The sequence below is a fragment of the Salmo salar genome, chromosome ssa11 (genome assembly GCF_905237065.1).
Source record: "Salmo salar chromosome ssa11, Ssal_v3.1, whole genome shotgun sequence".
Taxonomy (NCBI): Eukaryota; Metazoa; Chordata; class Actinopteri; order Salmoniformes; family Salmonidae; genus Salmo; species Salmo salar.
The window spans coordinates 63682541-63694711 of record NC_059452.1 but is presented as its reverse complement, the minus strand read 5'-3'; the positions used below and the strand labels follow the sequence as shown (position 1 = coordinate 63694711).

General features: G+C 42.5%; 1 protein-coding gene across 5 annotated transcripts in view; it reads right to left on the bottom strand.

The window, feature by feature from the left end:
* LOC106562892 (pro-neuregulin-1, membrane-bound isoform) overlaps positions 1 to 12171 on the bottom strand; it is a 104176-nt gene that overhangs the window by 28304 nt on the left and 63701 nt on the right. For 4 of the 5 annotated variants that reach the window (XM_045689826.1, XM_045689827.1, XM_014127963.2 and 1 more), the window contains one exon: positions 11561 to 11699. In XM_045689826.1, the coding sequence (XP_045545782.1) occupies positions 11561 to 11699 (139 nt within the window). Of the gene's footprint in view, positions 1 to 6347; positions 6407 to 11560; positions 11700 to 12171 lie in introns of those variants that run through there. The other variant, XM_045689829.1, reaches the window with a different exon arrangement.

Below are 12171 nucleotides of genomic sequence, written 5' to 3'. Positions count from 1 at the left end.
TGGGCATTGTGTCAAGAAGCAGTGCGGCTTGGCTTGGTTGGGTTGTGTTTCAGAGGACGCACGGATCTCGACCTTCGCATTTCCCGAGTCCGTACAGGAGTTACAGCGATGAGACAAGACTGTAACTACCAATTGGATACCATGAAATTGGGGAGAAAAAGTGGTAAAAAAAAGTTTGCAGATGACACAGCAGTGGTAGGCCTGATTACAAACGTCGAGAGAGCCTACAGGGAGGAGGTGAGGGCCCTGGCAGAGTGGTGCCAGGAAAATAACCTCTTCCTCAACGTCAACAAAATGCAGGAGCTTCAGGAGACAGCAGAGGGAGCACACCCCTATCCACATCGATGGGACCGCAGTGAAGGTGGTGAAAAACTGGCTCCAGGCTCTGTTGCAACTGGCTGCGACCGGGAGACCCATGGGGCGGAGACCCAATTGGCCCAGATCTGTCCGGGTTGGGGGGGGTTGGCCAGCAGGGATGTTCTTGTCCCATCGCGCTCTGGTGACTCCTGTGGTGGGCTGGGCGCAATGCATGCTGACACAGTCGCCAGGTGTACAGTGTTTCCTCCGAACACATTTGGTGTCGGGTTAACCTGTTGGGGCTAGGGGGCAGTATTTGCACGGCCAGATAAAAAACGTACCCGATTTAATCTGGTTACTACTCCTGCCCAGTAACTAGAATAATTATTGGCTTTGGATAGAAAACACCCTAAAGTTTCTAAAACTGTTTGAATGGTGTCTGTGAGTATAACAGAACTCATTTGGCAGGCCAAAACCTGAGAAGATTCCTTACAGGAAGTGGCCTGTCTGACAATTTCTTGCCCTCCTTGATCATCTCTAACAAATACAGGGGATCTCTGGCATGATATGACACTTCCTATGGCTCCCATGGGCTCTCAGAAGGCGGGAAAAAGCTGAACGATGTAATTCCATCCCCAGGCTGAAACACATTAGCGCGTTTGGCAAGTGCTCTATCAGAGGGCCATTAGACTGAGGCTCGTGCATGAGGGGATAGCATGCTTTTACTTTCACTCTCTTTGTAATAAAAAATGATTTCCCGGTCGGAACATTATTGCTTTTTTAAGAGAAAAATGGCATAAAAATTGATTTTAAACAGCGGTTGACATGCTTCGAAGTACGGTAATGGAATATTTAGAATTTTTTGGTCACGAAATGCGCCATGCTCGTCACCCTTATTTACCCTTTCGGATAGTGTCTTGAACAAACGAACAAAACGCCGCTATTTGGATATAACAATGGATTATTTGGGAACAAACCAACATTTGTTATTGAAGTAGAAGTCCTGGGAGTGCATTCTGACGAAGAACAGCAAAGGTAATAACATTTTTCTTATAGTAAATCTGACTTTGATGAGTGCTAAACTTGCTGGGTGTCTAAATAGCTAGCCCTGTGATGCCGGGCTATCTACTGAGAATATTGCAAAATGTGCTTTCACCGAAAAGCACCTCTATGCATATCGAGTGCATAGAGGAGTTCTGTATCTATAATTCTTAAAATAATTATGTTTTTTGTGAACGTTTATCGTGAGTAATTTAGTAAATTCACCGGCAGTGTTCGGTGGGAATGCTAGTCACATGCTAGTCACATGCTAATGTAAAAAGCTGGTTTTTGATATAAATATGAACTTGATTGAACAAAACATGCATGTATTGTATAACATAATGTCCTAGGGTTGTCATCTGATGAAGATCATCAAAGGTTAGTGCTGCATTTAGCTGTGGTTTGGGTTTATGTGACATTATATGCTAGCTTGAAAAATGGGTGTCTGATTATTTCTGGCTGGGTACTCTGCTGACATAATCTAATGTTTTGCTTTCGTTGTAAAGCCTTTTTGAAATCGGACAGTGTGGTTAGATTAACCTGTTGGGGATAGGGGGCAGTATTGACACGGCTGGATAAAAAACGTACCCGATTTAATCTGGTTACTACTCCTGCCCAGTAACTAGAATATGCATATAATTATTGGCTTTGGATAGAAAACACCCTAAAGTTTCTAAAACTGTTTGAATGGTGTCTGTGAGTATAACAGAACTCATATGGCAGGCAAAAACCTGAGAAGATTTCATGCAGGAAGTGGCCTGTCTGACAAGGTGTCGTTCTTCTTGTCTCTGTTTATTGAAGAGTGAGGATCTTAGCTGTCCCGTGACACTTCCTACAGCTGCCACAGGGTCTCAGAAGGCGGCAAAAAGCTGAATCGTGGCTTTGCAGGCTCTGGCTGAAACAAAGTAGCGCGTTTGGGTAGTGGCTGGTTACAGTACTGTGAGACTCAGGCTCGTGCCCGCGTCGACCGAAAGCTTTGTTTTCTTTCCTCTGTTTAGCTAAATGGACATTCCCGGTCGGAATATTATCGCTTTTTTACGAGAAAAATGGCATAAAAATTGATTTTAAACAGCGGTTCACATGCTTCGAAGTACGGTAATGGAATATTTAGATTTTTTTTGTCACGAATTGTGCCATGCGCACGACCCTTATTTACCCTTTCAGATAGTGTCTTGAATGCACGAACAAAACGCCGCTATTCGGATATAACGATGGATTATTTTGGACCAAACCAACATTTGTTATTGAAGTAGCAGTCCTGGGAGTGCATTCTGACGAAGACAACATAAGGTAATCAAACTTTTGTATTAGTAAATCTGATATTGGTGAGTGCTAAACTTGCCGGGTGGTTTAATAGCTAGCCCGTGATGGCTGGGCTATGTACTTAGAATATTGCAAAATGTGTTTTCACCAAAAAGCTATTTTAAAATCGGACATATCGAGTGCATAGAGGAGTTCTGTATCTATAATTCTTAAAATAATTGTTATGCTTTTTGTGAACGTTTATCGTGAGTAATTTAGTAAATTGTTAGCGAATTCCCCGGAGGTTTGCGGGGGGTATGCTAGTTCTGAACGTCACATGCTAATGTAAAAAGCTGGTTTTTGATATAAATATGAACTTGATTGAACAAAACATGCATGTATTGTATAACATAATGTCCTAGGGTTGTCATCTGATGAAGATCATCAAAGGTTAGTGCTGCATTTAGCTGTCTTCTGGGTTTTTGTGACACTATATGTTAGCTTGAAAAATGGGTGACTGATTATTTCTGGCTTGGTACTCTGCTGATATAATCTAATGTTTTGCTTTTGTTGTAAAGCCTTTTTGAAATCGGACAGTGTGGTTAGATTAACGAGAGTCTTGTCTTTAAATAGCTGTAAAATAGTCATATGTTTGAGAAATTGAAGTAATAGGATTTTTAAGGTATTTGAAAATCGCGCCACAGGATTCAACTGGCTGTTACGTAGGTGGGACGAATTCGTCCCGCCTGCCCCATAGAGGTTAATGTGCTTAATTTTAAGAAGTAATTTTGGCCACTTTAGTTGTGATACAAATCTTATCAAAACTACATGAGGTGTGCGAGTATGATTAGAAAAAAGCCATTGTTTCTTGCCTTATGCTGGTCATCATTCACAAGTGATAATATATAATTCACAAGTGATAGGCTAATATTGTCACCCATCTGATTATTCTTGATTTAATCTTGTCTTTACATACACTAAATTATGTATGTGTGCAATTTGTTTTGATTTAGAATGGACCATTATCATGCGCCTGTCTCGAAACGGGCAGGGGTTAAAATGCATGTCAACTAAGCACTTAAATAGCAAATGGAGGACGCTTTCTCGTGGTTCATTTTCATGCCAGCCAGGTAGGCTATACTCCTGTTGTAAAGAGAAGCAATGTGTTTAATATTATGAAAGTTGAGAAATCAATGTAGTAGCCTAAGCCTATATAAAGCTGATGGGTTCTTCCTCTTTTTAATAGAAGCCATCACTCTGTTTTCTCACACAGTTGCACAGCTTATAGTAATGTTGCGCAACATGCTAATACTAATGACCATCAGCAGCATCAGAGCTTGGAGAAGCCTAATTACCGTGACTAAACGGTCACATGGAATTTGACTGCCTTCATGACCGCCGGTGTGGCGGTAATACGGTCAACGTAACAGGCCTATGTGTGACTGTTGACTTTTTGTTGTCACAGCATTATTGTATATCATGGTGGTGTATGAACGAATGGGTTAAAGCTGGTTAATACTTTCTCTATTGACATGTCTCTAGACAATTAGAATGTGACAAGAGTCGCTGGTTAAAATTATATTTCATTTATACTCCAGTGGAATGTCTGTAGACCTTCGCTGCGACTGACCGTTTCCTTGTTGCAGACAGATGAAAAAAAGTTCAACTTTGACCCTGTCGCTGCGTCCGTTGTCATGGTTACCTGACCGAGTCAGCAACGAGACAATGCTCAAGTTCTAAAATCCTCATGTAGAATGCCCTACTTTTATTTCATCACACAACTGTAAGCTATTTTCTTTCATTTGCTCACCATTAACTTGTAAATAATGATATTTTTGTGAGTTTATTTTCCTGTAATAATCAATACAAATTTGCTAAAGTTAAGATGTTGTCAGCTATGATATGATAATTATTTGAACTGGCTAGCCAGCTAACGTTAGTTAGCTAGCTAACAAGCTAGAAGCAGACCAAGACATTGTTTAGAGAGTTGCTTTAGTTGCCTGGTTTGCTCGATTGACTTATACTAAATACATTTTTAAATGGATGTGTTTATTGGTGTTAAAATACACCAGTTATGCTATTTTGGACCACCAGGGTGCTGATGTCATGCAGCCTGTTGTTTTTGTGTTTATACTTTTTCAGAATGTCAACGACAAGTTTGATGTCGGACGACAATAGAATGTTCATTATGTCCCTGCGCCAACTGTCTACAGACATGTCAATAAACAAAGTATAAATCGCCCTTTATAGAGCAAACAACTAAATTATCAAAACACAGGTTGTAATATGGCTTTTTAACTGGCTTGGCTTGGCTTCCTCAGTGATTTTACCCACGCACCGCAACTGTTGCCAGGTAACCTATAGTAATTGGGATGTAAGGTGAGTGGGTAAGTCATAGTGATAAAGTGCACTGGGGCCCGTTGCCTGGGCGGCTGCCTCTCTCCCTCTCTTGCCTTTCCATGACATCAAAGAGGTCTCTGTTCAGGTTTTTACAGTGCCTCCATGATCCGCAATGACCCCCACCTACCTCCCATAAGTGTTATTGCTCTTCAGATTATAAAATACATTGCAGGCTTAGGTTGTTTCCTTTCAAAGGCAGTAAGTAGTGATATAGAGCTTTTTTAGTACTGCAAACTACACTGTCCCCTGCCTCCTATTTGAAGGTTCAAGTTTGGAAAATTGAATATACATAAGTTTGAGTGTTTATTTCCCCATCATTCTTCGATTATTGTTCCATTCAATCATGACATAACTAACACAATATCAGTAAACTACAATGAACTGCTTTAAATGTCATCCAACTCAACAAAACAAGGCAAAACAAATGTACATGCGAGAAACAGGTAACGGTGACTAACCCCGATCCGTACACATTTGCGCAACTGCGGCATTTAAACGAGGCTGCAATGAAAACTAATGGGACTGTAGTGACTGTGTTGGCATCAAAGTCCGCGGTGTGAACTAAGTCTCGATTCAGTGTTGATTGACATGGTAATGGACCCATAGTACTGGAGAAAAGTTGAAAAAACTGACCCCGCTGACGCTGTACTTTAAAGTGTGACGTGTCACAACGTAACGTACTGCATGCATTATTCAACTCATTCTGTGCCATACAGCCTCTTTCCACCATGATAAATGATGAGTGTAAAGTGAATTACTCGTGAGTTCATCAATAGTTAATTCAATCAATTGTTAATTTTTGCGTAATCACTGCGAGCCAATCATGACTCTCAAAAACCGTGACAGCCACAGTTTAATTGTGAAGATAAATTTAGCGCCGCCTGAAAAACCATATTCAAAATCAATACATACCTATTTAAAGGTTTGTGATGACACATTATATCAACTCTTTATAGTGTTATATTTACATTTTAGAGTTGATAAGTTGAACAAATCGGGTGAAAAATGCCGTTTCCCCACACAATATATCTCCCCTTTCACTATGACGCAGTAGCTTTCGCTTCCCCACCGACCATTTTTAAAAAGACGATCATGCAGAGATGAGCAGCATGAAGGTCTCGTCATTGATTTTGCTGGAAAGGGAAGAAATTGTGCTTTACAATAGTATTCATATTACAGTTGACCTGGAAGTATTACGTTATTGGGTCGCAAAATTAAGGTCAAATGTATGGAACATCGCGACGTACAAAAGTGCGTTAGCTACCGTTATGGGGTACATACAACATAAAAAAATGAAGCAACAGGAAGTAGTGCTGATTGAGCATGCTCCAATCACAAGCACAGACAGGAAGAGAAAATAGACGTACTGTAGAAGCTGGCCATTACGTAGTTTTGACAGCGATCACCAGTAAATTCATTTGGACACCTGAGAGGGAAACAAAAAAGTCACAAACAGAAGACAAGGGAGAAGAGACGATGAGTTTACACCAGATCTACAGAAGACCCACGTGCATCGCTGGTGTTGTCAAGGAGACTTATATGTCTTGCAACGATCGCCAGTTCTGTTTGCGAAAACATCTGTACTTGAGAGAAAATTCTCAATCAATGTCTTATTCAACAGGCCTCGAATTTCAGCAAATGTTTGGCTCATGCATTTTGATTCCAGGGAGATGTAATTAAAACTTCTTAGGGCTAGGGTCCTTTTCTCCAAATTTCCGCCTGACTGACATGTCCAAAGTAAACTGACTGTTACTCAGGCCCTGAAGCCAGGATATGCACATAACTGGTACCATTGGAAAGAAAACACGTTGAAGTTTGTAAAAATGTTGAAATAATGTAGGAGACTATAACACAATAGATATGGTAGGAGAAAATCCAAAGATAAACCAAACGGAATTTGGTTTTTTTGAGAGCACATGCTCTTACAATGGAAAGTATAGGGGCATATTGAATTCTAGCTCCCGGGATGCAATTTCTATGGCTTCCACAAGGTGTCAGCAGTCTGTGGAAACAGTTTTAGTACAGGGACACAGTCTTGGAAATGTGTGTATGCACGCGAGATGAAGACAGAACGCACCTGCTAAAATCGCTTTCCTATTGAACATACTTCTTTCCATATGAAATATTATAGTTTGATTACATTTGAGGGTATCTGAGAAGTCAATAAAAATGTATTTTGACTTGTTGAAACAAAGTTTAGGGGTAGATTTTCAGATTCCAATCTCTGCATGTTGAACGAGTGGATTTCTGAAATCGATGGCGCCAACTAAACAGACTTTTTGGGATATAAAGAAGGATTTTATCTAACAACGCTACATGTTATAGCTGGGACCCTTTGGATGACAAATCAGAGGAAGATTTTCAAAAAGTAAGTGAATATTTAATCGCTATTTATGAAACCTGCGCCGGTGGCAAAATATTTTGATGTGGGGCGCCGTCCTCAAACAATCGCATGGCATGCTTTCGCTGTAATGGCTACTGTAAATCGGACAGTGCAGTTAGATTAACAAGAATTTAAGCTTTCAACCGATATTAGACACTTGTATGTACCTAAATGTTTAATATCCATAATTTCTACGATAATTTATTTGAATTGTGCGCCCTCCAGTGTCACCGGAAGTTGTCCTGCAAGCGGGACGCCTTAGCTGTGGACACCATGCCTGAATAATTGTCTGATTATCAACCTCTTTTGATCTATCGAGAAAGGAAATCACGTCAGGATGAGTGTGTATGTGTGTCTATTAGTAATTTGTATGCCGTTCTACTCCACTCCATACACACATACAACAAACTGTCTGGATGTATTGGCCGTCTGGCTCTGGGAGAGACAGTGATTGGAACTTTGGAACAGGTATGAAACACCAGAGAGGACACGTATGGCTGGGTTCACTTGAATGCACAAATATTTTGCATTTATGACTCTCACAGGCACAGTGGCTTGACATCGCTTCCCAATGTATTCCGCTATGCACCTGGGGGGGCCTGATGTAACATCTACCAGTCTACCAAGTATCGGCACATTAACAACTTAAGTTCTGACAGGGTCTGCTGGGCTCTGACTGTTCAGGTTTCAGCGAATCGGGCTCCACAGGTACTCCTGGCAGACAGGTTATTTTTGTAGATAGAGTTATTTCTGAGGGAGACCGACAGGTTATTTTTCTCCCCTCCCTCCCCTCCAGTGACGGCATGCTGCATCATTTACTGAAAGGAAACAAAAGTTCCCGGAGACAGCAGCATTTTTGCGCTTAGTCACTGAAGTATTTAATACGAAACTCAATCTGTCGGTGGACGGTAAGAGTCTGTCTTATGTATGTATTGGATGGCCCAGACCCAAAGTGTATCCTTGGCAATGTCAAGCCTTGTGTCAGGCACAAAGAGGGAGGAGCTGCAGTGAGCTGCAGTGATCTTTCTTGTCACGCATTTGCTGCTGCAATGGAAGCAATAATACCATGAGGTATCACCACCTCACCATGTCTTTTGAAAACTACTGGATGTTCTAACCACAGATGTAAAGATGTACTATACAAATTGGGAGATGCTGTAGTTAATTAGGCAGAGTTTACAACCTCTGAATGTTTCTAAAGGGTCAATCCACTTTGCTATACAGACCACAGTGTACTTCAATGCCTTAGTAGTCAATCGGTCTGGATAATACATGATTTTACCTCAGATAGATTTTATATGAATGACAATGATGGAGAATGTGGACAGGACCGCAGAGAGGTGGTTCTCTTGTCAAATACAGATGTCAGCAATGTATGCTGTTGCTTCTCATACGAAGCATGTAAAGTGCATGCCAGCTTGTTTGCTGCTCGGGATGATTCGCTACTCATGTGCCTTGAGCTGATTACACAAACTCTCAGAGACTGAAAGTCAGAGGTTCAAGCCACAGGGGGCACTGGGAAAGCACATCAAGCCCCGTCCTGCCTTGGTCTCTCATCGGCTCTATCGCTTGGATCAGGGCTGAACACTCTTGACAACAAGAGTGCGATGCTGGAGCATAAATCAATGTCCTGCTGCAAGAACACGGCTGATCCTGACACCAGCACAATGTCAGCACAGAGTCATGTTCAGTAGGGCATGTGACGGAAAACAATTTAAAACGTTTCGCAACAACAAACTGAAATGACCGTTTCTTATTGGACAAGTCCAGGTAGTCCCTCCAGTCTGTTTAGTTACATTTGGTGCCTAATGAACACGACCCAGCTCTAAGGTTCCAAAGTAAACAATGAAATGGGGAAGAAGACAGAAAGAAAATCTCATAAAGACAACATAGCCCCAGATTTGGGGTTTGTTTTTTAGAAATGGAGCGCAGCGGTTGGGCTGTGGCAATGAAAGGAGCAGGCATTAGTAATGTAGGGAGGCAGAGGAGCATGTGGATAGGGACCTCCACCTGCTCTGCTCTCCATGCTCTCCCTGTTGCTTAGCCCAGTTAGTGTCATGCAAAGCATCCATTAGAACATCCATCCAGCTCCCCTACGGCTGCCCAAAAAGACGTTTCAAAGTGCAGAGGCTATTTGTACACCGCTATGATGTCTTGTGCATTCCTTCTTTAATCTTTGCTCAGGTCTTTGGATTGTTTAATGATTTACTCTAAAAACATTCAGCTGACACCTTTACTTTACTGTAAAAAGACTTTGCACTTTCCTCTAAACCTGGCACAGTTTGGGCCTAAAAAGCTCTGGTGCCACTTTAGCAGGCATAAATGGGGCTAGACAATTCAGCATTCTAAAAGATCATGACTTCAAACATGATAGATAGTAAATGTTATGACTGCATCTACTGTATCAGCATGTGCTACTTTTTGACATGTACAATATAGCAAAGTAGTGTTCTGAAGTCGGCACCGGCAAAATTCTATAATGATACATCATGTGGGAGCACAGTTAAATATACTGCTCAAAAAAATAAAGGGAACACTTAAACAACACAATGTAACTCCAAGTCAATCACACTTCTGTGAAATCAAACTGTCCACTTAGGAAGCAACACTGATTGACAATACATTTCACATGCTGTTGTGCAAATGGAATAGACAACAGGTGGAAATTATAGGCAATTAGCAAGACACCCCCAATAAAGGAGTGGTTCTGCAGGTGGTAAGCACAGACCACTTCTCATTTCCTATGCTTCGTGGCTGATGTTTTGGTCACTTTTGAATGCTGGCGGTGCTTTCACTCTAGTGGAAGCATGAGACAGAGTCTACAACCCACACAAGTGGCTCAGGTAGTGCAGCTCATCCAGGATGGCACATCAATGTGAGCTGTGGCAAGAAGGTTTGCTGTGTCTGTCAGCGTAGTGTCCAGAGCATGGAGGCTCTACCAGGAGACAGGCCAGTACATCAGGAGACGTGGAGGAGGCCGTAGGAGGGCAACAACCCAGCAGCAGAACCGCTACCGCCGCCTTTGTGCAAGGAGGAGCACTGCCAGAGCCCTGCAAAATGACCTCCAGCAGACCACAAATGTGCATGTGTCTGCTCAAACGGTCAGAAACAGACTCCATGAGGGTGGTATGAGGGCCCGACGTCCACAGGTGGGGGTTGTGCTTACAGCCCAACACCGTGCAGGACGTTAGGCATTTGCCAGAGAACACCAAGATTGGCAAATTCGCCACTGGCGCCCTGTGATCTTCACAGATGAAAGCAGGTTCACACTGAGCACATGTGACAGACGTGACAGTCTGGAGACGCCGTGGAGAACGTTCTGCTGCCTGCAACATCCTCCAGCATGACCGGTTTGGCGGTGGGTCAGTCATGGTGTGGGGTGGCATTTCTTTGGGGGGGCCGCACAGCCCTCCATGTGCTCGCCAGAGGTAGCCTGACTGCCATTAGGTACCGAGATGAGATCCTCAGACCCCTTGTGAGACCATATGCTGGTGCGGTTGGCCCTGGGTTCCTCCTAATGCAAGACAATGCTAGACCTCATGTGGCTGGAGTGTGTCAGCAGTTCCTGCAAGAGGAAGGCATTGATGCTATGGACTGGCCAGCCCGTTCCCCAGACCTGAATCCAATTGAGCACATCTGGGACATCATGTCTCGCTCCATCCACCAACGCCACGTTGCACCACAGACTGTCCAGGAGTTGGCGGATGCTTTAGTCCAGGTCTGGGAGGAGATCCCTCAGGAGACCATCCGCCACCTCATCAGGAGCATGCCCAGGCGTTGTAGGGAGGTCATACAGGCACGTGGAGGCCACACACACTACTGAGCCTCATTTTGACTTGTTTTAAGGACATTACATCAAAGTTGGATCACCCTGTAGTGTGGTTTTCAACTTTAAATTTGAGTGTGACTCCAAATCCAGACCTCCATGGGTTGATAAATTGGATTTCCATTGATTATTTTTGTGTGATTTTGTTGTCAGCACATTCAACTATGTAAAGAAAAAAAGTATTTAATAAGATTGTTTCATTCATTCAGATCTAGGATGTGTTATTTTAGTGTTCCCTTTATTTTTTTGAGCAGTGTATTTAGAAATAGCAGCTATAAGCCATCAAGAATTGTATTAAACATCAAGTCAAACATAGTCTGCATAGTATCCAGTGTGTGGTGTGGATGGTGTTGTGTTTCATCATGTCCTACCTGCAGAGGAACTTGGACCTGCCAGGGGTGATGTCCAGGGTGAAGCACTCCCCTCCGTTTACGCAGTAGTTTTTCTGGCTGTCACTACAGCGCGTCATGTGGCTGGAGGTCTTCACCACAGCGGTGGTGCTGGTGGCAGCTGCAGGAAAATACCAGGGATTAGCAGGAAATGCAGGAAATGGATCCAGTCATCCCAGTAGAACCCTGAGGAGTGTTCAGCTGAACGCTAGTGCTTAGAGCAAAGCAACTGTGGCCTCTCTGTGCGCTCAGTGTACATCCATGATTTATACCCGTGCCCTTACAGCGGAACACAAAATTAATGGCAAGAGATATAGTAAACCAAACCCACAAAGCAAGATTTGCTTATTGATTACAGCTATCCATGACAGTAAATATATCAATAAAATGCTTTATCGCGCATATGCCTTTACAACATAAAGATGTACATATATCTTTACAATAAATAAAAGACACCTCGAGGTATAGCGATCATTTCAACAACTGAAATATGAATGTGCTATTCCAGAGCTCAATTGTGTGAGAGAAGTCCTGAAACAATGATGAAAGACATTCCATCCTACTAGCCTACACTTGCTTTAAATTAGAAAAAT